This window comes from Pan paniscus, chromosome 2 (assembly GCF_029289425.2).
Source record: "Pan paniscus chromosome 2, NHGRI_mPanPan1-v2.0_pri, whole genome shotgun sequence".
Lineage (NCBI taxonomy): Eukaryota > Metazoa > Chordata > Mammalia > Primates > Hominidae > Pan > Pan paniscus.
Window position 1 is genome coordinate 181,273,593 of NC_085926.1, and position 27,285 is coordinate 181,300,877.

Below are 27,285 nucleotides of genomic sequence, written 5' to 3' on the forward strand. Positions count from 1 at the left end.
AATCAATGAAGAAATACTTAATAAATGCTACCGAGGAAACTGAGTCTCGCCTCATATCATAGACAAAAAATATATATATATCAGAAATTTAAAAGTTGTGTAAAAAAATAAAACCACTAAAAGATACTTTAAAAAAAACACCTGATGATTATTTACTTATTCTTTACTTGAGGAAGGATATAAAAGCAACAGACGAGGCCAGGTGCAGTGGCTCATCCCTGTAATCCCAGCACTTTGGGAGGCTGAGGCGGGCCGATCACCTGAGGTTCGAGACCAGCCTGGCCAACATGGAAACCCCGTCTCTACTAAAAATATAAAAATTAGCTGGGTGTGGTGGCAGGTGCTGGTAATCCCAGATACTCAGGAGGCTGAGGCAGGAGAATCACCTGAACCCAGGAGGCAGAGGTTGCAGTGAGCCGAGACTGCACCACTGCACTCCAGCCTGGGTAACAGTGAGACTCCGTCTCAAAATAAATAAAATAAAATAAAATAAAAGCAACAGAAGAAATTATAACCAGCAAAAGAGTCAGCGCTCACCGTTTGTGGAAAGAAGTCAAAAATAATGACGACTTGTGATAAGAGAGAGCGAGATTGTATTATCCGTGCTAGCAGGGGAAGAGTAGAAAGCAATTCCACTCTTCAATTTGTGGAGGGAACACGGGGGTTTTTAAACAAAGAGCTTGGAAAGTAGAAGAGGCAAATGGGCCTATGAGATGCCAGGCGGCGTGACTTGCTCCAGTGGCCTTCTTGAATTATTGTCTCATTTGGTGAAGGGGCTGGCACCTTTGTGGATCCTGCCAGGTTGTAAATTAGTCAGTCTTCAGCTGGGTGTGGGTTCCATCCTCGAAGGAATCTTTTGTTGAAGAGAGAATTCTGGAGGTGCCTGGTCCCTATCAGGATCTGACTCCTGAAGCTTCTACGGAAATATATGACCAGATAAGACAGCATGGTCTGTGCTTAATAAGCATTAGGTAAATAAATGTTCATAAGGCATGAGAGTATAGTATGGGAAAGGAAAGGGAGTGGAGGTTCACAGCACATTCCATTGCTGTCCTTTAAGATGAGAGGTAACATACATGCAGTTTGTGTCAAAGTTATATCTTGAAACGGACAGGGGGAAGAGGAAAAGGGAAAGAAGAAAAAAATGTTTAAAAAGTGGTCTGAGGCTCAGCTAAGCTGATGGTTATAAAACAACAAAATAAAAGATCTATAGATTTGACTACATACAATTTTAAACCTTTTATGTTAAAAGACATCAAAAACAAAATTATAAACAGAAAACTGTAGAATAAAAAACCTTCTATAAACTTAAAAAAGGTTTAATAACTTTAACATTTAAAAAATTTATGCACAAATACCTTGGTCCCAAGCCAAATATTAACAAAACAGCTAATAAAAACATTAAAATCATTAGACTTCACTCATAATTTTTTTAAATTCAATTAAAATGAATACAATACCACATTTATCTATCAAACAAGCAAAAATTCAAATAAGAAACAATAAAAATAGGCATCACCAGAAGGCTAATATTACAGGTACGGCATCATTCCCTTAACATGCATTGTTTTAAAACAACCCTATGTTGTTTTAAAACATATGTAAAACATATGTAGCTCATATGTCATACAAAATCACAAGTGCTGATAAAGAGATCAAGTGAAAACAAGAACCCCATATCCTGTTGATGGGTGTAAGTTTCCCAGAAGGCAATCTGACCAAAACATATTTAAAAACTTCACACTTACACTCTCTAATCCAATAATATTTTCTAGAATTCTACTTGTAAAACAATATGGGCCCGGCGTGGTGCCTCACGCCTGTAATCCCAGCACTTTGGGAGGCCGAGATGGGTGGATCACGAGGTCAGGTGTTCGAGACCAGCTTGGCCAACATGGTGAAACCCCGTCTCTACTAAAAATACAAAAAACTTAGCCGGGCATGGTGGTGGGCGCCTGTAATCCTAGCTACTCGGGAGGCTGAGACAGAAGAATCACTTGAACCTGGGAGGCGGAGGTTGCAGTGAGCCGAGATCGTGCCACTGCACTCTAGCCCAGGTGACAGTGCAAGACTCCATCTCAAAAACAGAAAGAAAAAAAAAATCTGAAATGTGTGCAAAAATTTCTGACTAAAGATGCTCCTTGCATCTTAAAAATAACATTGGGAAACTGGGAATAACCTATATGAACAACATAATTTATGGTGAAATCATGTAGCAAAAAATTATAAAGCTGTTAAAATATTATCTATGGAGATGTCTTAATAGAATTTACAATATAATTGAATGTACAGTATAGTTTTCATAAGCAGAATATAATCTATATAATTCTATCTGTAATATGTATGATACATATAAAGAAAGCTAGATCATATCATCTTAACTATGTAAAAATGCCAAAGGAACAAAAAGCTAGAGGGATATAGCTCAAAAAGGTAACTGATTATTATTAGAAAATGGGATTATAGACTTTCTTTCTTGTACTTTTCTGTATTTTCCAAATATTGAACAATGAGCATGTATTATTTTTTCTGTATTGTTTTTGTTTGCTAATTCTTCTTAAATTTGTTTTTTTAACCAATAGTATAAGTCACTCTTTTGGGAATATAGTTCTATGAGTTTTGACAAATGCATGGAGTCGTTTAAGCATCGACACAATCAGGATACAATATAGTTGATTGCCCCTGTGAGTCAAACCACCCACCCACCCTTAACCCCTGGAAATCACTGCATTCCTATAGTTTTACCTTTTCCCAATATCATAGAAAGATTAGTATGTACCTTTTGAATCTGACATCTTTATCTTAGCATAATATATTTCAGATGTATTCATATTATCATCTGTATCAATAAATCATTTCATTATTGAATATGCCACTGGACAGATGTACCTCAGTTTATCAATTCTCCAGGTGAGGGACACCTGGGTTGTTTCCAGTTTCATTTTGTATTTTTTAGACAGGGTCTCACTCTGTCGCCCAGTTGGAGTGCAGTGGCGTGATCTTGGCTCACTGCAACCTCCGCCTCCCGACTTCAAGCAATCCTCATGCCTCAGCCTCCCCAGTAGCTGGGGTTATAGGCGCAAGCCACCATGCCCAGCTAATTTTTGTATTTTTAGCAGAGACAGGGTTTTACCATGCTGGCCAGGCTGTCTCGAACTCCTGACCTTAAGTGATCTGCCTGCCTCAGCCTCCCAAAGTGCTGGGATTACAGGCATGAGCCACCACCACACCTGGCCCTGCTTCTAGGTTTTACTGATTAAGAATAAAGCTGCTATAAATATTCATGAACAGATTTTTGAGTGACCGTGAGTTTTCATTTTCTTGGGTTGCGATTACTGAGTCGTATATTAAATGTATGTTTAACTTTATAAGACACTGCCAACTGTTTTCCAACGTGGCTGTACCATTTTACATTCCTACCAACAGTGCGTGTAAGATATCCAGTCCCTTGTCATCTTCACCATGTCTTGGTATTGTCATTTTTTTTAGTCACTCTAACAGGTACACAATTTCACTGATGACTACTGATACTGAGCATATTTTCATGTGTTTTTTGCCATCTGTATATCTTATATCTTCCTTGATAAAGTATCCATTCAAATCTTTTGCCCATTTTTAAATTGGGTCATTTGAGTATTTTATTACTCAGCTTGAGAGTTCTTTTTATACATTCTGGATCAAGTCCTTTGTCAGATATGCTATTCACAAGTCTTGGGTTTTTTTTGAGACAGAGTTTTGCTCCTGTTGTCCAGGCTGGAGTGCAGTAGCACAATCTCGGCTCACTGCAACCTCTGCCACCCGGGTCCAAGCGATTCTCCTGCCTCAGCCTCCCGAGTAGCTGAGATTACAGGAGCCTGCCACCATGCCCAGCTAATTTTTGTATTTTTAGTAGAGATGGGGTTTCACCACATTGGCCAGGCTGGTCTCGAACTCCTGACCTCAGGTGATCCGCCCACCTTGGCCTCCCAAAGTGCTGGGATTACAGGCGTGAGCCACCACACCCAGCCTATTCACAAATCTTTTTTCCCCAGATGGTGGGTTGTCTTTTCATTCTCTTAACAGTATTTTTTGCAGAGAAAAAAAAATGTCAATGTTACCAAAATCTAACTTAAATCAAATTTCTCTTATGAACCAGACTTTTGGTCTTTGTGACCAACTAAGGTCACAAAGATTTCCTCCTATGTTTTCTAACAGATTTTTTATTAGGTTTTATATTTAGGTCCATGATCCACTTTGAGTGAATTTTTCTATATGGGGTGAGGTATACATAAGGATTCAACTGTTTTGCACACAGATGTCTAATTGTTCCAGCACCATTTGTTGAAATTGCCACTACATCATACTCCACTGAACTGCCTTTATACCTTTGTCAAAAATCATTTGGCCATATTTGTATGATACTATTCTGGAATATCTCCTCTGCTCCATTGATCTATATGTCTATCCTTTTGCCAATACCACACTGTCGTGATTACTTTGCTTTAAAGTAAGTTTTAAAATTAGGTAATGTGAGTCCTCCAAATTTACTCTTTTAAAAAAAAATTGTTATTATAGTTCTTTTTGCCTACTATAGTATCTCTTTTAGCTGATTCTCAATTTCTACAAAAATATACAATAGATTTTTTATTGAAGTTGTGTTTAATTCATAGATCAATTTGGGAAGAATTGACATCTTGAGTCTTCCAAACCTTAAATATGGATGATATGTTAGTTTTATAAACAGAGTTTTTGAAGCCCTTATGAAATATCACATAATGCTCATTCTCCTCCCTCTTTCTTCTGCTTCTTTTTTAGATTCTACTGCAAAGCCACAGAAAATGACCAGGAAACATGATCTTTCTTTTTAAAATCTGGGTCAGTTTTCCCAAGGCACTGAGGGAGAAAATGGTCACCTCACATATGAGGTTTGTGTAGTGGAATTTTCCTTCTCATTTCTGCAGAATATGTCAAGGTCTAAAATCCCATTTCACAGCCTGCGGGCTTGTTCCTCCTTTGCAAGCAAGGCTAGAGGTATAAATATTGCAATAGAAATAAAATGGAATGAAGAATAGGAGGATGAGAATGCAAGAGTTCATAAGGCCTGTCATTCTAGTCTAGGTCCTGCACCAAACCCTCTTCATGGTGGGGGAGAAAAAAGAGGAAAGAGAAAGATGCTATGGGGTATGGGAGGTGCCAGTAAATTGGTGAGGGTAAGGGCCTGTGAAACCCTGAGGGCTAGGGTGGCCAGAGGACACTTTCGACACAAAGATGCCTCCGGCTCCATTTCAAAGTGTCTGTGTTGCTAGACGGTAAACATTTGCTCTCCCATCTTCGGAAAATTACCTTGTCCCCCCGATCTTCTGTGTGCATGATTTTTGAGACACTGGGAGAAAGAGCTGGATTTCACAACTAAACCAACCAAGTGCAAAAGAAAGGCAGCCACTGTGAAAACTGGAGCCCAGAGTAGGGAGGCCAGGAGACCACAAGATCAGCCCAACAATGAAAGAGAACCCTGGGGAGGCTTGGGACTCCACGAGCGACCTGGGAATGATGGCTGACTTTGCCTAAATACCGTCTTATGTTTGCTTAATGTCTACCTCCCCATTAGACCGCAGGCTCCAGAAGGACATTCCTTCATTCCTCCTGGCCCCCATTACACCTGAGGAGCTGCGCAGGATGCTGCGGCTGCAGAAGTGGGGGTGGTGGCCTGGTTCTGGCCCTCAGGGACCTATGGCCATGGGCAGGGGTTATCCCCACTCCTTCATATCCCATCCTTAGACCTGGCCCAGTGCCCAGCTCCCGCAGGCCTTCAGGAAATGTGGTTAGTCTTAAATTGGGGATTAAAGAGGAGAAACAGGCAGAAGGACCTCTTTCCCCACAGCAATTTAATTAATTCTAGCTTCCCAGGGTATTGAAAGAGAAAGCTAAAATGAATGTGAACTGATCTAACAATAGGTAGAAAAAAACAGACACACAATCCAAAACCTGGGCTGGACAGGTTCAGTTCAAATAACTGAACAAAGAAATCCAGAGGCAACTCTTCCAAGCCTCTGTGCTCATTTTGAACACCTGTAGTTTGTCCACATGCATACAGTTTGTACTTACAACCCCCTCACAGTAAAGTCCTCTAAATACAGAAAGTCTTCTATACTAAATAAAAGTGCATAGTGGTGCTGCCACCTTGCCATGATAATGGGAGGTTATAACTTTATTAGATTATTAGACTTTTTGTTTGTTTAAGACTCTAGTGCTTAGCATGGGAAATGCAATTAGGCAAACATTTCTTCCTTAACAGGCTTATCCTTATTTAAGAATTATGTATATATTACTTCTGCATGTTTAAAAACTACAAAGTAAATCCTCTAGCTTTAGCTAACAGTTTTTCTTTGGAAGAAAGTGACTATTAATAAGCCAACTTTTCGAGTGGCTCATAAAATACTTAAGATTCAGGGATTAATGCTTTCATTTTCTATTCGATTTTTTCAAAAGATTTTTCAAAACTCAGTAATAGCACTTTGTCATTTACTGGTTTATAGATCACTTTGTCATGGGAAATTAAAGCAAATGTGAGCATTCAAATGCCTCAACCAAGTGCAAAACTGACCTGACTTTTGATTCTGACGCTTCCTCTTGCTATGACCTTGGGCAAGCTTCCTAACCTGCTTAAGCCTCAAATTTCTCCTCCATATAAATAGACTGCACTTACCATTAAACTTAATTAAATAAAAATGTACATAATAAAGCACAACTTGTGACACTAAAAGGCAGGAAATAAATGGTAGCTAAAATTTCTTTTTTTTTTTTTTTTTTTTTGAGATGGAGTTTCTGCTCTGTTGCCCAGGCTGGAGTGCGATGGTGAAATCTCAGCTCACTGCAACCTCCACTTTCTGGGTTCAAGTGATTCTCCAGCCTCAGCCTTCTGAGTAGCTGGTATTACAGGTGCCCACCAGCATGCCTGGATAATTTTTGTATTTTGTAGTAGAGGCGAGGTTTCACCATGTTGGTCAGGCTGGACTCAAACTCTTAACCTGAGGTTATCCACCCACCTTGGCTTCCCAAAGTGCTAGGATTACAAGCGTGAGCCACTGAACCCAGCCAATAACATCATTTTAAATGTTATTTCCATATCCTCTAGCCTTTCCAATCTCTTACTCCTAGAAAAGGATCTATATGAGGAAGGAAAAACAGTGAGACACCATAGGTCTGCCTTCAAGCTTGAGGTCATTCTTTCTTTCAAGGCAAAGCTCACTGTTGAGCTTTGTTGTCCAAGGAAGGGTTATTGACCATGAAAGCCTAGGCAGAGACTACAATAAATCGGACAACTAGTGCAGAAAGACCAATGCAAACTCTAAAAGTGGCTATTCCCCTTATCCCGCCAATTAAATAGCTTTCCCCTCTCCATCTACCTAAATCTTTTCCTTCCTTCAAGATCAGCTCAAGTCACATCTCCTATGAAGCTTTTTCCAGTCACTGAAGCTCACAATAACTTCAGCCTCCAAACTCTCACAGCACTATCTATATTGGCAATTGATCAAGCATCAACTTGTGACTTTTTGCAGTCTTTCTTAATATAACTATCATATTGGGCCTTGAACTCCCCTCCAGTCCAGTGGCCTACAAGCGTCCTCTCCAAACCCCTCAGATCCTTTGTTATGTGGATAAAGCAGGGACCCATGGGTGACTCAGCCAGTGTTAAGAGTCAGGCCCTCAGATTCCCCATAATTCTCTCCCCATGACAGCTTGTGGGCCATATGCCTGGGCCAGTGCCTTGGTCGTGGTGGGTGCTGTCTAAATACCATCCGTTCATTGACCAGTGACATCTTAATGTAGTTATGGTGCCCGAGCACCTAGGCAGTCACATAGGGGAGGTGGCACACTGAATATGGGGCAAGGTTCCTGTTTTTCCCAGTGCCAGCCTGTAAAACTGTCTAAGTATTTTACATTCTTAATGATTCTAAAAGTTGAAAGCATAATGCCAGCACTTCCCAAGTTATTAGACTTGTTTTAGGGTGACTGTTCACCTCAAAGCCCTCTTCCCCAAGGACTTCTACCCCCATCCCAAGATCCAGCCACTCTCTAAATCCACAGCTGAATAAAGAGCTGATCTGCAGAGAAAAGCAGAAGAATGGTATAGACACAGGAGGGAAGCAGAGCACAGTGACCAGGTGACACCAGAGAGAGAACAGCTGTCTTAGCTCCTGACTGCGCACCTTGCTGATGAGGCCCAGGGGGACCTCCTGCTCTGAGGTTCTGTGAGATACTCCCTAGCCTGGAGAGCACTCAGCACAGACTAGCAGTGGTCAGGAACTCAGACTCTGAGGCCAAGACCACCTGGGTTCAAATCCTGGTCCTGCCACTTACCAGCAAGATGCTCCAAAAGGAGCTAATTTATTTTTTGGCTTTGTTAATTTGAATTAAATATGCATGTCTTTGGTAATGTCAGTGTGTTAAATTCCAAAATCTCTTAAGTTGATTATAATTATTGCCTGCCAGTATGAAATAAGTGCTTTAATTTCACAAGTCCATGACAATGAGATAGTCTCCCTTTTCAGACTCATTAAAATCAATCAATCCCCATTTCTCACAATCAGCAGAAAGAGCACTTACACTCATTTGGGAAGAGCTGGTCCATGGTGCCAGATTTGGGCTCAGAGGCCCTCTGGCTGGGTCATATTCACTAACACCCGAAAGGGAGCCAATGTGATAACAGCCTCACCCTTCAAAGAAAAATTCCAAAACAAGCAGGACCATTTCCATTTTGATCCTCAATGATTTCAAGTATCTGGCAAAGATTTTTAAATTAGCTATATTATTTAAGTGTAATTTTTGTAGAAATGTTAGGCTACTTGAAGCTTTTTTTTTTTTAAATAGGGAACACACATGAGCCTTTGGAACACAAAGGATGGCCTGTAGCCATAGCTGAGAAGTACAGGAAGCCCTGATGAGAGGCCAGCTACCCAGACTCCCTGAAATCAGAGGTCCTTGCCTTAGTTGGTTCCTGGATAACAAATGATAGGAAGCATTTTATCAAGCTGAGCATCCTTGAAAATGAACTACAGTTGTTTAACATTCAAGATCCTTGACATCTGGCTAAACACAGAGAAAAACTTTGAGACCCAGTTTTCTGGTATCGCTTGCAAAGATGGTAGTATGGCAAACTCTGTAACATGCTGGACAATGCTGTAACGAAGGAAAGCTGTGTACGTGAATTACGTTTTCTCTGTGAAATGCACAGAAGGTTAAAAAGCCAAGGAGATGTTCTGCTTCCACTAGAAGCCAGAATGCTAGAAGGAGACTCAGTACTACCCTAACAACAACAACAACAAAAACCCAGATAAACTACAAAATCATAACTTTTCTTAAATGCATACAAGCAAATAAGAAGCAATCACCTAGAAGTTTTAAATCAATTGTATAAGACTGAGTGAGAGTAGACTAATGGGAGCATATAGAGCCCCTAGGAGTCAGTGCAAAGGGAATTCACAGCTACTTGCAGGCTCTTCTCTAATTGTTTGTTTGTTTGTTTGTTTGTTTGTTTGTTGTTGTTGTTGTTTGAGACAGAGTCTCCCTCTGTCATCCAGGCTGGAGTGCAGTGGTGCGATCTCAGCTCACTGCAACCTCCACCTCCCAGGTTAAAGCAATTCTCCTGCCTCAGCCTCCCGAGTAGCTGGGATTACAGGCACTTGCCAGCCACCACACCCAGCTGATTTTTGTATTTTTAGTAGAGGCGGGGTTTCACCATGTTGGCCAACCTGGTCTCGAACTCCTGACCTCAAGTGATCCAGCCACCTCGGCCTCCCAAAGTGCTGGGATTACAGGCATGAGCCACCACACCTGGCCTTCTCTAATAGTATTTTTAGTGGATTCCCTAGGATTTTCTATATACAAGATCATGTCATCTGCAAATACAGATAGTTTTACTCCCTTTCCAATCTGGATGCCTTTTATTTTTTTTATTTTTATTTTTTTTCCTAACTGCTCTGGCTAGAACATCCAGTGCAATGTTGAATAGAAGTGGTGAGGACGGACATCCTTGCCTTGTTCCTGTCTTTGGGGGAAAGCATTCAGTCATTCAGCACTAACTATGATGTTAACTGTGGGCTTTTCATAAATACCCTTTATCAGGTTGAGGAAACTTCCTTCTACTCCTAGAAGTGTTTGTTTTTTATCAAGATAGGGTGTTGAATCTTGTCAAATGACCTTTCTGCCTCTACTAAGATGCTTATGTGGGTTTTCCCCTTTGTTCTATTGATATATGTATTATATTGATTGATTTTTGGATGTTAAACCAACCTTACATTCCTAGGAAAAATCCCACTTGATCATGGTGTATAATCTTTTTTGTATGTTGCTGGATTTGGTGCTAGAACTTTGTTGAGCCTTTTTGTATCTATAGTTGACCTTTGAACAATGTGGGAGCTGGGGTGCCAACCTCCCTCATGGTTGAAAATACCTGTATAACTTTTGACTCCCCAAAACTTAACTGCTAATGCCTACTGTTGACTGGAAGCCTTACCAATAACATTAACAGTTGATTAACACTAATTTTGTATGTTATATGTATTATAAACTGTATTCTTATAATAAAACTAGGGAAAAGAAAATATTTTAAGAAAATCATAAGAGAAAATATTGTTAGGGTCACCCCAACCAGGCTGTTGCCCTCCCTTCCCATGGGTCTTACAATGCAGTCCTTTGTGACCTCCTCACAGCTCCCCCAGGGCTAAAGACAAACCCCACTTCACTGACCCCTCCAGTAACTGTTTGTCCAGGCAGTTACACGATGCAGTTAACATGTCTGCTCACCTCGCATAACAAAGCTGGCAAAAATATCTCCAGGATGCGGTCAAGACGCCTGCACCCCCAACTCAGCTCCCCGACCCTGACCCAGTTCCTCGCCCTGTAAAGCCCTGCAGTAGTCTGTAAGCAGGGCTGCCTCCTCTGCCTTTGTCAGGAGGTAGACCAGCAGGACTGACAATAAATCAGCTTGCCTGAACTTGGGTCTGTTGGCCGCATTCCTTTCTCGGCTGTCCTTCCAATTATCCCTTACAAATATATTTACTATTCATTAAGTGTAAGTGGATCGCCATAAAGCTCTTTATCCTCGTTGTCTTCACCTTAAGTGGGCTGAGGAGGAGGAAGAGGAGGAGGGGTTAGTCTTGCTATCTCAGGGTGGCAGAGGAGGAAGAAAATCCACGTATAAGTGGACCCGTACAGTTCAAACCTATGTTGTTCAAGGGTCAACTGTATATTCATAAGAGATTTAGCCTATAGTTTGCTTTTGTGTTGCATTTTTTCTAGTTTTGGTATTAGGGTGATACTGACTTCATAAAATGAGTTGTGGAATATTCTCACTTCTTCTATTTTTTGGAAGAGTTTGTGAACAATTGATAGGAATTCTTCTTTAAATGGTTGGTAGAATTCATGTGAAGCCATCTGGTCCTGAGCTTTTTTGTGCGGGTGGGTAAGTTTTTAAAAAATTACTAATTCAGTCCCATTACTTGTTATAGGTCTATTCATATTTTCTATTTCTTGAGTCATTTTTGGTAGTTTGTATAGTTTTAGGAATTTGTCCATTTCATCTAGGTTATCTTATTTGTTGGCATATAGTTATTCGTATTATTCCTTTACAGGCCTTTTTACTTATGTAAGGATGGTAGAAATGTCCCCTCTTTCATTCAAGTCATTTACGCCTTCTCTTTTTTCTCTTGTTACTCTATAGCTAAAGGTTAATTTTTTCAATTAATCAACTTCTGATTTTGTTGATTTTCTGTATTGCTTTTCTACTCTACATTTCATTAATTTCCTCTAATCTTCACTATTTTCTTCCTTCTACTTTATATTTCGGTTGCTTTTCTTTTCCTAGTGTCTTCAGTGTGGAAGATTGGGTTATTGACTTGAGATCTTTCTTCTTTCTTAATGTAAGCATTTGCAGCTATAAATTTCCCTCTCAGCATTGCTCCCATTGCATCCTCTAAGTTTGAGTATGCTGTGTCTTGATTCTCTCTCATCTTAAAGTATTTCCCTTGTGAGTTCTTGTTTGACTCATTTGCTCTTTATATGCATGCTATTTAACTTTCACATTTTTGTGAATTTTTCACATTTCCTTCTGTTGTTGATTTCTAATTTTATTCCATTTTGATTAAAGAACATACTTTGTATAATTTCAATCATTTTACATTTATTGAGGCTGTTTTAGAGTCTAAAATATGGTCTGTCCTGGAGAATGTTCCATGTTCCTTGGAACACTTGAGAATGTTCCAAATGTATATTGTGCTGTTGTTGAATGGAGTATTCTGTGTTGGGTCTGGTTGATTTACAGTGTTGTGTAGGTTTTCCATTTCCTTGTTGATCTTCTGCCTGTTTGTTCTACACATTACTGAAAGTGACATACTGAAGTTTCCAACTATTATGTTTAATAGTTGAACTGAATTTTTTTTTTTGAGACGGAGTCTTGTTCTGTTGCCCAGGCTGGAGTGCAGTGGTGCAGTCTCTCTGCTCACTGCAAACTTTGCCTCCCAGGTTCAACCGATTCTCCTGCCTCAGCCTCCCAAGTAGGTGGGATTACAGGTGCCCGCCACCACACCTGACTAATTTTTGTATTTTTAGTAGAGACGAGGTTTCACCATGTTGGCCAGGCTGGTCTCAAACTCCTGACCTCAAGTGATCTACCCACCTCGGCCTCCCAAAGTGCTGGGATTACAGGCGTCAGCCACCGCACCCGGCCAATAGTTGAATTTTCTATGTCTCCTTTCAATTCTGTCAGTTTTTGCTTCATGTATTTTGGAGCTCCATTTTTAGGTGTTTGTAATTATTATATCTTGGTGATAGATTAAGCCTTTTATCACTATAAAATATCCTTGTGTATCTCTAGTGACTTTTTTTGTTTTAAGTCTACTGTATCTGATATTAGTATCATCACCCCAGTGTTTGTATAGTTACAATTTGTATCATACATCTTTTCCCATCCTTTTACTTTTTTATATCTTTGAATATACTAGTTGTATCTTTGAATATAAAGTGTGTCTCCAGGAGACACTACATAGTTGGCTCTTATTTTTTAAACCTAGCCTGACAATTTCTGCCTTTTGATTGGATCATTTATCCATTCACACTTAATATTACTGATATAGTGGGATCCATGTCTGTCATTTTATGTTTTGTTTTCTCTATATCTCATATTTTTTCATTTACTGCTTTCTTTTACATTAATAAAAATTTCTAGTATAGCATTTTAATTTCTTTGATAATATTTTCATTATATTTTAAGTAATTTTATTAGTGGTTATTCTATAGTTTTTCATATACATCTTATCAAAATCTACTTCAGATTTATACTAACTTAATTAAACTTGAGATACAGAAATGTTACTTCTATATAGTGCTAATCCTTCTTCCCACTTTGCTGCTATTATTGTTATACATAGTATATCTACGTATGTTATAAACCCAACAATATGTTGTTATAATTACTATGTTATATAACTTTATGTTTATTATAGAATCTGAGACAAGAAAGGAGAACAAGTATATATTTATAGAGTTTGTAACATTAACCTTATTTACTATTCCTGGTTCTCTTCATTTGTTCCTATGGATTTGAGCTACCCTCTGGAGTCATTTCTTTATTCCAAATGCAGCTTTTCTCCTACCCACCTCCCCTGTGCTCTTGTTAAATATATTATATTACTGAATATATATACCCAACAGTACATTATATGCAGACATTCCTCAACTTACAATGGGGTTATGTCTTGATAAAGCCATCATAGGTCAAAATAACTGTAAGTCAAAAATGCACTTAATGCTGGCAACACAGCAGACAATCCCTAATTTATGATGGCTTGATTTATGATTTTTCAACTTTATAATGTTGCAAAAGCAATATAATTGGCCCTCTGTATCTGTGGGCTCTGTATCCATGAATTCAACCAACTGCAGATCAAAAATATTCAAAGAAATAAAAAACAATACAACAATAAAAAAATACAAATTCAAAATATAAAGTACAGCAACTATTTACACAGCATTTATATTGTATTAGGTATTATAAGTAATTTAGAGGTCAGGCTGGGAGTGGTGGCTCACACCTGTAATCCTAGCACTTTGGGAGGCTGAGGCGGGTGGATCACGAGGTCAGGAGATTGAGACCATCCTGGCCAACATGGTAAAACCCTGTCTCTACTAAAAAATTTTTTTAAAATTAGCTTGGCGTGGTGGTGCGTGCCTGTAATCCCAGCTACTCAGGAGGCTGAGGCAGGGGAATCATTTGAACCAGGGAGTCAAAGGTTGCAGTGAGCCAAGATCGTGCCACACCACTACACTCCAGCCTGGCAACAGAGTGAGACTCTGTCTCCAAAAAAAAAAAAAAAAAAAAAAAAAAAGGTAATTTAGAGATCATTTAAAGTATACAAGAGGATGTGCATAGGTTAATCATTTACATCATTTTATAAAAGGGACTTGAGCATCCAGAGATTTTGGTAAACACTGGGGGGTACTGGAACCAATCCCCCTTGGATGCCAAGGAATGGCTGTATGCATTCAGTAGAAACTGTAACCCCATCATAAGTCATAAGAAGCTCTTCAACTTATGATGAAGTTACATCCTGATAAACCCATTGTACGGTCAAAAAGTTGTAAGTTGAATCATTGTAAGCTGGGGACCATTTGTACTTTTGTTTAACATAATTGCTTTTTAAATCAGTTAAAAGAATAAAGAAGAAATATGCATTTACAGTGTCTTACATAATTACATAATTACCTTTACTGATGCTCTTTGTTTTCCATATGGATTTGAATTACTACCTGGGGTCACTTGCTTTCAGCCTGAATAACTTCCTTTAGTATTCCTTAAAAGGTAGATCTGTCAGCAATTAATTATCTGTTTTTGTTTATCCAGGAATGTCTTTATTTTGCCTTCATTTCTTAAAGATACTATGTTAGTCCGTTTTCACACTGCTATAAAGATACTACCCGAAACTGGGTAATTTATAAAGGAAAGAGGTCAAATTGACTCACAGTTCCACATGGCTAGGGAGGCCTCAGGAAACTCACAATCATGGTGGAAGATGAAAGAGAAGCAAAGCATATGTTTACAGGGTGGCAAGGGAGAGAGACGGTGCAGTGGAAACTGCCACTTTTAAAACCATCAAATCTTGTGGCCGGGCCTGTAATCTCAGCACTCTGAGAGGCTGAGATGGGCAGATCACCTGAGGTCAGGAGTTCGAGACCAGCCTGGCCAACATGGCAAAACCCCATCTCTACTAAAAATACAAAAATTTGCTGAATGTGGTGGTGCGCACCTATAGTCCCAGCTACTTGGGAGGCTGAGGCAGAAGAATCACTTGGACCCAGGAGGCAGAGGTTGCAGTGAGCTGAGATCATGCCACTCCACTACAGCCTGGGTGACAGAGCAAGACTCCATCTCAAAAAATTAAACAAATAAATAAACCCATCAGATCTTGTGAGAACTCCCCCACTATCATGAGAACAGCATGGAGGAAACCACCCCCATGATCCAATCACCTCCCAGGAGGTCCCTCCCTCAACATGTGGGGACTCCAATTCAAGATGAGATTTGGATAGGAACACAGAGCCAAACCGTATTATTCCACCCCAGCTCCTCCCAAATCTCACGTCCTTTCCACATTTCAAAACCAATCATGTCTTCCCAATAGTCCCCCAAAGTCTTAACTCATTTTAGCATTAACTCAAAAGTGCAAGTCCAAAGTCTCATCTGAGACAAGGCAAGTCCCTTCTGCCTATCAGCCTGTAAAATCAAAAGCAAATTAGTTACTTCCAAGACACAATGAGGGTGCAGGTACTGGGTAAATGTTCCCATTCCAAATTAGAGAAACTGGCAAAAACAAAGGGGCTACAGGCCTCACGCAAGTCTGAAATCCAATAGGACAGTCATTAAATATTAAAGATCCAAAATGATCTCCTTTGACTTCATGTCTCACATCCAGGGTAAACTGATGCAAGGGATGGGCTCCCAAGGCCTTGGGCATCTCTGCCCCTGTGGCTCTGCAGGGTACAGCCACTGCAGCTGCTTTCACAGGCTGGCGTTGAATGCCTGCAGCTTTTCTGGGCATACAGTGCAAGCTGTCGGTGGATCTGTCATTGTGGGGTCTGGAGGATGGTGGCCCTCTTCTCACAGCTTCACTAGGCAGTTCCCCACTGGGGACTCTTATTTCTCCTCCACACTGCCCTAGCAGAGATTCTCCATGAGGGCTCTGCCCCTGCAGCAGACTTCTGCCTGGATATCCAGGCATTTCCATACATCCTCTGAAATCTAGGAGGTTTCCCAAACCTCACCTCTTGTTCTGTGCACCTACAGGCTCAACACCACATGGAAGCTGCCAAAGCTTGGGGCTTGCACCCTCTGAAGCAATGGCCTGAGCTGTAACTTGGCCCCTTTTAGCCACAGCTACAGCTGGAGTGGCTGGGACACAGGACACCATGTCACAAGGCTACACAGAGCAGTGGACCCCTGGGCCCGGCCCATACAACGATCTTTTCCTCCTAGGCCTCTGGGACTGTGATGGGAGGGGCTGCCATGAAGGTCTCTGACATGCCCTGGAGACATTTTCCCCTTTGTCTTGGCTATTAACATTCAGCTCCTTATTACTTATGCAAATCTTTGCAGCCAGCTTCAATTCCTCCCCAGAAAATGGGTTTTTCTTTTCTACCACATGGTCAGGTAGGCTGCAAAATTTCCAAACCTTTATGCTCTGCTTCCCTTTTAAACCTAAATTCCAATTTCAAACCATCTCTTTGTGAATGCATATAACTGAACACTTTCAGAATAAGTCTTGAATACTTTGCTGTGGCTGGGCACAGTGGCTCATGCCTGTAATCCCAGCACTTTGGGAGGCCAACGTGGGTGCATCACTTGAGGTCAGGAGTTTGGGACCAGCCTGGCCAACATGGTGAAACCCCATCTCTACTAAAATTACAAAAATTAGCCAGCCATGGTGGCATGCACCTGTAGTCCCAGCTACTCGGGAGGCTGAAACACGAGAATCACTTGAACCTGGGGGGCAGAGGTTGCAGTGAGCTGAGATCATGCCACTGCACTCCAGCCTGGGCATCAGAGTGAGACTCTGCCTCAGAAAAAAAAGAAAAAGAATGCTTTGCTGCTTAGAAATTTCTCCTGCCAGATACCCTAAATCATCTCTCTCAAGTTCAAAGTTCTACAGATCTCTAAGGCAGGGGCAAAATGCCACCAGTTTCTTTGCTAAAGTATAGCATGAGTGACCTTTACTCCAGTTCCCAATAAGTTCCTCATCTCCATCTGAGACCACCTCAGCCTGGACTTCATTGTGCATATCATTATCAACATTTTTGTCAAAACCATTCAACAAGTCTCTAGGAAGTTCCAAACTTTCCCACATCTTCCTGTCTTCTTCTGAGCCCTCCAAATTGTTCCAACCTCTGCCTGTTACCCAGTTCCAATGTCAATTCCACATTTTCAGGTTATCTTTATAGCAGTACCCCCACTCTTAGTACCAATTCTCTGTATTAGTCTGTTTCCACACTGCTATAAAGATACAACCTGGCCAGGTGCGGTGGCTCATGCCTGTAATCCCAGCACTTTGGGAGGCCAAGGCAGGTGGATCACAAGGTCAGGAGTTCGAGACCAGCCTGACCAATATGGTGAAACTCTGTCTCTATAAAATACAAAAATTAGCTGGGCATTGTGGCGGTCACCTGTAATGCCAGCTAATTGGGAGGCTGAGGCAGAAGAATCACTTGAACCCCAGGAGTGGGAGGTTGCAGTGTGCTGAAATTGCGCCACTGCACTCCAGCCTGGGCGACAGAGCAAGACTCCATCTCAAAAAAAGAAAAAAGATACAACCTGAAATGGGGTAATTTATAAAGGAAAGAAGTTTAACTGACTCATAGTTCCGCCTGGCTGGGGAAGCCTCAGGAGACTTATAATCGTGACAGAAGGCAAAGGGGAAGTAAGGCACATCTTCGCAAGGCAGCAGGAGAGAGAGTGCTCATGCAGGGGAATCTGCCACTTTTAAAACCATCAGAACCCGTGAGCGCTCCCTCACTGTCAAAAGAATAGCCTGGGGAAAAACCACTCCCATTATCCAATCACCCCCCACCAGGTCCCTCCCTTAACGTGGGAATTACAATTCAAGGTGAGATTTGGGTGGGGACACAGAGCGAAACTATATCAGACAGTTTTGCCGAATACAAGATTCTTGGTTGACAATTTTCTTTCTTTGGCACTTTGAATATGTCATACCACTGCTTTCTGTCATCTATCATCTCTGATGAGAGTTGGTTGTTACCCTCATTAAAGTTTCTTTGTATGTGATGAGTCATTTTTCTCTTCTTTCAAAATTTTCTCATCTTTCACTTTCAGCATTTTTACAATAATGTGTTTGGGTGTGGATCTCTTTGCCTTTTTCCTACTTCAACATCATTGAGCTTCTTTGATGTACAATGTTTTTCATCAATCTGGGGAATTTTTTAAATCATTATTTCTTCTGATACTTTTTCTGCTCCTCCTCTAGCTCCTCTCTTTACATTCCATGTATATTAGTGCACTTACTAGTGTCTCACATTTTTCTAAGGCTCTATTCATTTTTCTCTATTCTTCAGATTGCATAATCTCTATCAAATCTATCTTCAGTTCCTTGAGTCTTTGTTCTTCCAGTTCAAATCCACTGTTAAGCTCCTCTAGTAAATTTTTAATTTCACTTATTTTCGTTTTTTATAGAGACAAGGTCTTGCTATGTTGTTCAGGTTGGTCTTGAACTCCTGGCCTCAAGCAATCCTCCTGCCTGGGCCTGGGATTGCAGGCATAAGCCACCACACCTGGCCCCTTTGAACATATTTATTGCGGCTGTACTGAAGTTTTTGCTAAATCAGACACCTGGGCTTTCTCACAGGCAGTTTCTGATGACTGCTTTTTGTTTATTTAAGGGTCACACTTTCCTGTTTGTTTGAAGGTCTCATAAATTTTGGTTCAAAACTGGACATTTTAGGTAATATACTATAGCAACCATGAATACTGATTCCTCTTTTCCCCATCTCTGGGGCTTGTTTTTGTTTGTTTGCTTGTTTAGTGACATAGCTAGACTGTTTTAGTGAAGTATATTTCCCTTGAAGTGTAAAGACACTGATGTCCCTCCTCAGACAATGTTGCTTTGGTTGTGCCCATAGTCTGTGTGGGTTTAACAGAGTTGTACTGCCTGTCTCCCTTTCTGATCTCTCTGTTGTCTGCCTTTGTTTATATCATACTCAGCTGTTAAACTCCACCTACCTACTGCTTGCTTTATCGTTTTCAACAATGCCCTGGGGCATAAAATTGCTCCAGTCTTATTCAATTAAATTCAGGCAAAGATAGTTTTTGAGGCCAATCTTTAGGTTCCATATAATTCTAGTTGCCTCTTTCCCTGGTTCAGAGGAGTCTCTGATAAACAAGCTGGCCTATGGTTTAGCTTGTTGCTCTCACAAAGCTACCAGACTCCTCTTAATTTCTTACTCTCAAAATCTCCATTGTATTCAAGAGTGCCTTTAGACTTGAGCTTTCCCACACTCAGTTTTAGCTAAAGTCAGTTATTTGGGGGAGAGCTTCAAACCCTCTATTCTTCCAGACTGTCTCTACTTCCAGGCAAAATCTCAGCCAGGGCAGTAGACTGGTCTTGGCTTGCCTCTCTCAATGTTGAATCTCCATTTCATGAGGGAGCTGGGGCAAAAGCAACCAGGTCTCAGTATTCTCAGCCTGCTGCACCTGGGATAAAGCTTCTGTCCTATGAATGGGGGCTGGGTGGAAAGAAGCAGACCCTGACCTCTCAGCTGTAGGCTCTCCAGGAACTTGGCCTCAGCAACTTGGAGTTAGAGAAGATGAGAAATGCTGGACACCTGCCCCTCCTGGCAAGGGACTATATCCCTTGACTAAAAGCTGAGGAGAGAGGAGCTGGGAGGATGAGGAGAGAGCAGGTCATGCTCAGGTACCATAGACACTCACTATTAATTACCAAGATTTAGTAGATTTTCTTGAATAAATGTATTTTTTTTCATTTGCTGCATGCCCTTCAAACAACTTCCAGAGGCTTTAGAAGCCTGGCTTTTAAAATAATTTTCACCAAGTACAGTTGCTTCACTGAGGAATGGATCCCTGGGACTCTTCACACTGGCATTTCTGGAAATGGAACTCCAACTCCACAACTGTTTCTTTTTAAATGTGACAAAATGGTAAGGGCAAGAGTGCTTTTGTAGACATTTAAATGTTTCTTAAATTTTATTTTGCACTTTTAAATTTGTCGATCAATTTTTTTAGGGTTCAAACATTTTTAGTAGCCCTTGAAGAGTCTGTGAACACTAGGCACAGTGTCTACAGAGCCTAATCGAAAAATAGCCCAAATATAGTCAGATGGGGGAACATGTCCAGCCTTCCCCACTGGGCACATTCCCACCTGATTAGCAGATACCCTACTCTAATTAGACTCTTCTTTCAGTACCAACAGCTGAGGCATGGACCCTAGACATTTCAGCTGCTAACAACATTGTATAATAATGAGCCACGGGCTGAATTTCTCAGTCTAGTATTTTTCTGGCTGCATGTTATCAATGCTGACTGTGTCCCAGAAGTAGTAACCTGGGTTACAGATCAGTATCCTAGAGCCTCTGTCACCAAAATAGCCACCAATCCGATCTCCAATTATATAAGGAATGTTTCAAAGGATATTCTTTTCTGCTTCACAGTTAATTGGGTGTAGCCAAACATATGAAGTCATTTTAGAACAATGATAAGATCAAAATGTAAAATAATTATGTCTAATATGAGGGGGCAAGGTGGAAAGTGAGCCATGCTGGAAATGCAAAACCTCTATGGGGAGTTACTGACGTGGACCATTTTTTAAATTTTATTTGTTTATTTTTTTTTTTTTTTTTTGAGACACAGTGTTGCTCTGTCACCCAGGCTGGAGTGCAATGGCGCGATCTCAGCTCACCGCAACCTCCGCCTCCCGGGTTCAAGCGATTCTCCTGCCTCAGCCTCCCAAGTAGCTGGGATTACAGGCATGCATCATCACGCCTGGCTAATTTTGTATTTTTAGTAGAGACAGGGTTGGTCAGGCTGAACTCCCGACCTCAGGTGATCTGCCTGCCTCGGCCTCCCAAAGTGCTGGGATTACAGGTGTGAGCCACTGCGCCCGGCGACATGGCCCATCTTGATGACTATGGGTTTCCAGTTATTGGAAGCCCCCATGTGAGCCATATGTGCCCTGTCTATCAAAATCGTAGAGCAATCTGAGATGCATTCATAGATAGTCCATGTTACTTAGACAGCACACCTCCACATATAAATAGCAGTACAGCAAATTTGCAGATATTTCAACAACCGAAAAGGGATAGGATGAGGAAAATCAAACAATACTTTTCTGACACTGAAATTCTGTAAACCAATGTGACTCTATGGTCCAGAATCAATGGGAAAGGATGGTCCTACATGTGTCCTGCATGGATGAAAACACATCTAGACATGTGTTCACATGTGAACTGCATATTTTATAAGAGTTCCTGACAAATGGACAAAATCCAAAGAAAGAGGCCCCTAGAGTGAAGCACATCACATGAGGAACACAGGAAGGGCTTCATGTTTACTTTCAAATGGGGTTTTGGAGACAAAATAGTTATCTACAAATATTTTATAGCTGTCCTTAAAAGTGTAAAAACTGCCTGGTACTCAATACTCCAACTCCATTCCAAAACACAATCACTCATCTATTCAGCAAACATTTATTCTGCATCTCCTTAGAGTGAGGCCCTGTGTTAAGTGGCTATCTAGGGTACATAAGACTCTTCGTAAGTAATGAAGAGTCTAGAAGCAGAGCAGGTTAAACAAGCACACGAATAACCCAGTAACCATAATACAGGGGAGAGTATGATGGGCACAATGCGAGCAGAACAAAGCTTACTTTGGAATTCAGAGTCAGGAGTCATCATGTCCCACCAGCAAGATCAGAAATGATACCATGAAGGAGATGGCATTGCATTGGGTTTCAAAGGTGTGTACTATTTCTGTGAGAGATATACTAAAGACTTATTCCAGGTGGGGGGTAAAAGTGCAAATACTTAGAGGTGAGAAAAGGTCTGGAAAACATAATGGGACAGAGCCAAAGAACTGAAGAGTTCAAGTTGTCCAACCATAGGTGTAGAAATCTCAACTATTAGGGGATAAAGCTAGAACTTTATAGGCCAAACAGTGAAGAGCTTGTATCTTAGGCTGCAGAGAATGACTAGGTGCAGGTATTATTAAAGGCTTTGGAATATAGAGTGTCGTGTTTGTTTGACTCCTAGTATACATCAGAGGCAGACACAGAGAGACAGGAGGTTTGCACAATGGCTAGTGAAAAGGAAATGAAGTCCTGAAGTAGGATTGAGGCAGGTAGCAGTGGGGATGGACATGAGGAAAGAAAGCTGTGAGGTATTTCTGAAACTGAATCAACAGCAGCCAAGACACTTATGGAAATATGGGAGTGGGTGAAGAGAGATGACTCAATTATCAAGTCTAAGGGACATGGAAAGAGCAGAAACCCCTGCTGGAGGAGAAACTGACTTAGGGTCAGAGGAGGCCGAGTGAATACGGAAGACAGTGTGGCTACCCTGGCAAGTGGCTAGGATAGGACCCGGAGAATGTTCTAACCCAAAGCCTTGCTCCAAGCACCTCTCAAACCTTCCCCAACTCATGATCACCTCCTCAGAAGCTACTTGATAAGGAAATACCTGAAAAGAACAGGCAAGCATAGAGCCAATCTACCCTTGAGAAGCTCCACTGGCTACCCAAAGTGACCCTCCGTGAAGGCTGAGGCTGTTGCAGGGTTAGAGAAACGCCCACTCCACCTTGAGGTCCCCCAATAGGGGATATGAAGAGCTACCTTCCTGCCCTGAGCCTGCCACTCACTCCCCCTGAAACCTTAAAAGATGATCCTCTCTCACTTTGGGAGGCCAAGGCAGACGGATCACCCGAGGTCAGGAGTTCAAGACCAACCTGACCAACATGGAGAAACCCATCTCTACTAAAAATACAAAAAAATTAGCCGGGCGTGGTGGCACATGCCTGTAATCCCAGCTACTCGGGAGGCTGAGGTAGGAGAATCGCTTGAACCCGGGAGGCGGAGGTTGCAGTGAGTCGAGATCACACCATTGCACTCCAGCCTGGGCAACAAGAGCAAAACTCCATCTCAAAAAAAAAACAAAAAAGATGATCCTGAGTCAATTCCTTCATTTGTAAGATAGGGGTAGTAATGAGTACCCCACCCATTTCACAGGTTTTATTAAATTAAGTACGAGGAGACAGAATCTTGCAAAGCACACAAAAGCCAAGGGTCATTAGAGGTTGAAAGCAGAAACTACAACAAATTCCTATGTGTATCCTGCATGGAGCTGTCTATGGAAGGAGGGAGGGAGCAAGGTAGGCAAGAAAATACCATAGCCTGGGCGCCACAAGCAGCTAAGTGTTAGTCAAGGAATACTGCCTGCCAGATTTTCAAGAAGAGCCTGCTCCAGAGAAATAGGAGGGACCTTTAAAATCATCCAGGTCAACCCCTTGTTTAACAGATGGGAGGCTTCGCCCTGAGAGAGGCCCAGTAACCCACCAAAGATCTTTAGTGGCGTGACAGAGGGACCAGGGATATGTCTAATAACGGGAATGTCTGTATAATCACAGTGTACACAGTATTTCTACCCAAATTATCTTACTTATCTTCACAAGTAGCCTTTGAGCTGAGTGGGAAAGTACTATTAAAATTCCTATTTTTCAACCTGAGGTTGAATGACTTGTCCAGGCAAAGATTCAAATCCAGACGGTCACACCCCGAGTCCACTGCTCTTTCTCTATACCACAACTTCATGCCTGTGCTGGGTTTTAGCACAATCATTTCAACTTTCATCATATTGCAGATTCCAAATTCTGTTTCATTACAAGTTCTTTTTCCTCTTATTTCACACTACTGCCTTCAGCAATATTTCACATTCAACCTTACCTGGTAGGATCCTACTGATCTTTTGTCGTAAAAGTTCAGTGCCCACAATTGGCACCAGAAACTTTTTTCTAAACTTGAATTATCAAAACTGGGCCTTCCCATATAAATCATCTTTACAAAGTATGTCCTCACAAGTGTATCATTTGAGATGTGCACGATTATTACAGCAAACACGTTGGACTAATTGAGGCAACATTTAACATGCAAGTACCAAGAAAGCAGCTTTCACAAATGTGTAGAAAACCAAGGCAAATAGTTCCTGGCTTTATCAATAAAAGCTGATTTGCATTCATGGGAGGACCTCCAAGCACAGTCAGCAACAGAGAAAATGATCCCGATAATTCCAGTTGCCCACATCCAGAGGTTCTGAACCTGAATGTGTGTCTTTACTGAGGGAGGTCCAGGGAAGGCCAAGGGGAAGAAAGTGCTAAGAAAAAACTGACTGGGAACTGTCTCAATGTCCTCTTGCCCTTACTTAGTCTGTGGGGCCTGACGTTCCATCACAACCCTTATTTCAGGAGCAAGCAATGCATGTTTTGCTCCTCTTTTCAACTCAGGGAAGAAGATTAAAATTGCTCAGTCTCCTTGGCTTGCAGAGATTTCTCGCGGGGATCATCAGGGGTATGCTTAACCCTCCAGGCAGCACAGTAACAGGCCTAGCGGCCGAGCTGCGCAGGGGCGCTCCCATGTAACCTGCCTCTCCCTGCACTTTCTTATAAACAAGCCTTCAGTGGCGTGGCAATCATTTCCGCTGAAAAGCACTGGCATTCGTTCCTCTTATGCCCTCTCCTTTCTCACTATCCCCAAAACCAGAACATAACTTCCCACCCACCCTACTCCCGTCAGAAGCAGCTAACGGATGGTAACAGCCCAGCAGCCCTCGGTTTGGAGCTCAACGGACTCGGCAACCACCTGGTGAAGGCACCAGCCTCGGCCCCCCGACCCCCACCAGCGGCGCGCCCCACGGATGCCCCCCGCTGGGCACCGCAGGCAGGACCCAGAGCAGCGAGGCCCAGATGCCGGGCAACCCCCCAGGAAGCGCGGTGCCCCGGGGCAGCGGGTGAGGCCAGGAGCCAGATGAAGCCCAGAGACCATCCTCACCCGCCATTAATAAAACGCAGGAAAAATTAAAGCTTCGTTTACCGACATGAGTGATCACTGTGGCCAGTCGCCGGGTGAGCTCCTGGGGAGGCATCTCTTCTTTTAAGCAAGACAGCATTTCACTGAAAAACCATTCCGTATAAATAAAGCCAAACAAAACTGTTTCTACCGCTGCGGTGGATGATTTTTTAAAGGCATCTCCGCCCAAGGATGCTCTGCCCTCGCCCTCTTCCTGGCTCTCCAGGCAAGAAACGAGAGTCCCTCGCAGCCTAGGCCAGCTCTCCCTCGCCACGCCCCGCGGGGGCTCCCGTGACAGACCAAGTCTGGCGCTTTCCCAGCGTCGCAGCTGGACCGAGAGAGGAGCGGCCGTTCTGCAAAAGGAAGCAAGTCGCCAATCTCGCCGGAACCGCGCCCCGGCTCCTCCGGCCGGGCGAGCGCCGGGGCTTCCAGAATCGCGGTCCCGGCCGCCAGGTTTCCGGCGCCGCCTCCAGGGACTGTAGAGTGAGGGATGCTCCGCCAGGTGCGGGGGAGGCGGCAGGTGGCCGTGGCTTCTCTGCGCCGCCGGCCCCACGCCCCAGCGCCCACCTCGTCCAGCCCACGGGTGGCGCCCGGGGCTCTCGGGAAGGCACGCACGCTCCCAAGCGCCGCTCGTTTTGGGGTCGGGAACGCTGCGCACCTTTCCCTGCGGGGAGCCCGCGCTCCACCCCCGGAGTGGAGCTCCGGTCCTTACTCGGAACCGTGGGGCGGGGAGACAGTGACTGAGGCGCTCCAGTCGCACCGGGGTCGGGATCATCAGACGCGCGCCGGCCAGGTCTCCGCCCCTCCTTCTTCCCCGCCCGGTGTCTGCGGAGGAGCCGCGGAGAGAAGGGGGCTGGCCCGGAGAGCTGCCGCCATCCGGCAGGACCCGGAGCGGGAGGCTGGGTGAGGCGCCGCTGCTTGCCCCACCTCCTGACCCGGGGGGCGGCTGGCGTGTGTTTTCCCCCCCTTGGGGTTGTTCCACGCAGTTCTTGGCCTCCGCTGGCCACACCTGCACTGGGAGCCCGGCGCCCGGGCTGCGCTCCGACAAGGCTGAGCACGCGTGGGCGCGCTCACCCCCTATGTGGGCGTTTTCCTTCGTGCAGCTGCGCCCTTGCCTCTGCTCCGTCTGTCACCTGTCAGGCACGCCAGTGCTACCTTCTGGAGGGGCTGTGGCACATCCTCCATGCTGGTCCTCCTCCCCATCAGCCCATTATCCCGTGGTTTCCCTAGTTGGGCCCAGACACTTTCTGACTGGCAGCAAAAGACTAACCCCAGTTCAGCAGAGCGCTACGGGAAACGCCTGAGCAAATGCGAATTCGGCCAGGTTGTCCCCCAGTCCTTTCTACAGCGGGAGTCCCTGAATACTCAGCCGGCGGAATGGCGGGACCACCCACGTGGATGCTCTCAGCCATCTCTTTCCTCTTCGATATGTAAAAAGCCAAGCCGCAAACACCCTGGATCCAAATTCTAGGAGTAGCCACCCATCCCAGGGGGCTGAGGGTATTTTTTTAATGCTTTCTCTTTTCTTTTCTTTTTTTTTTTTTTTTTTTTTTTGGAGACTGAGTCTGGCTCTGTCGCCCAGGCTGGAGTGCAGTGGCGCGATCTCAGCTCACTGCAAGCTCCGCCTCCCGGGTTCACGCCATTCTCCTGCCTCAGCCTCCCGAGTAGCTGGGACTACAGGCGCCCGCCACCACGCCCGGCTAATTTTTTGTATTTTTAGTAGAGATGGGGTTTGTTTCACCGTGTTAGCCAAGGATGGTCTCGATCTCCTGACCTCGTGATCCGCCCACCTTGGCCTCCCAAAGTGCTGGGATTACAGGCGTGAGCCACCGCGCCCAGCCCTTTTTAATGCTTTCTCTAACAATTGTGGGCTGTGATTGAGAAGCGAGGTCAGTTCACCTGTGTCATGAGATTTGTGGAGAGGTTCTTCCCCCTGTGAAGTTTGGGCAGTTTGCACTCTGCCTGCAAAACAGAGCAAGGATTTTCTTTTTCTTTTCTTTCTTTTTTTTTTTTTTTCGTTTTTAGAGATGGAGTTTCACCATATTGCCCAGGCTGGTCTCAAACACATGGACTCAAGTGATCATGCCCGGCCACAGAGCAACCATTTTCACAACCACCTTTTGCAAGAGATTCAAAAAAGGGTTAAAAGGCCGGGCGTAGTGGCCCACGCCTGTAATCC

The 27,285-nt window shown here is 43.1% G+C and overlaps 1 protein-coding gene across 2 annotated transcripts in view; it reads right to left on the reverse strand.

Annotated features, from left to right (window-relative positions):
* MCF2L2 (MCF.2 cell line derived transforming sequence-like 2) overlaps positions 1 to 26,107 on the reverse strand; it is a 249,891-nt gene extending 223,784 nt beyond the window's left edge. For both annotated transcript variants that reach the window (XM_034957782.3, XM_003831983.6), the window contains exon 1: positions 25,131 to 26,107. In XM_034957782.3, coding sequence (XP_034813673.1) covers positions 25,131 to 25,881 — 751 coding nt within the window. In that variant the 5' untranslated portion in view covers positions 25,882 to 26,107. The remainder of the gene's footprint in view (positions 1 to 25,130) is intronic.
* Positions 26,108 to 27,285: the final 1,178 nt, after the last annotated feature.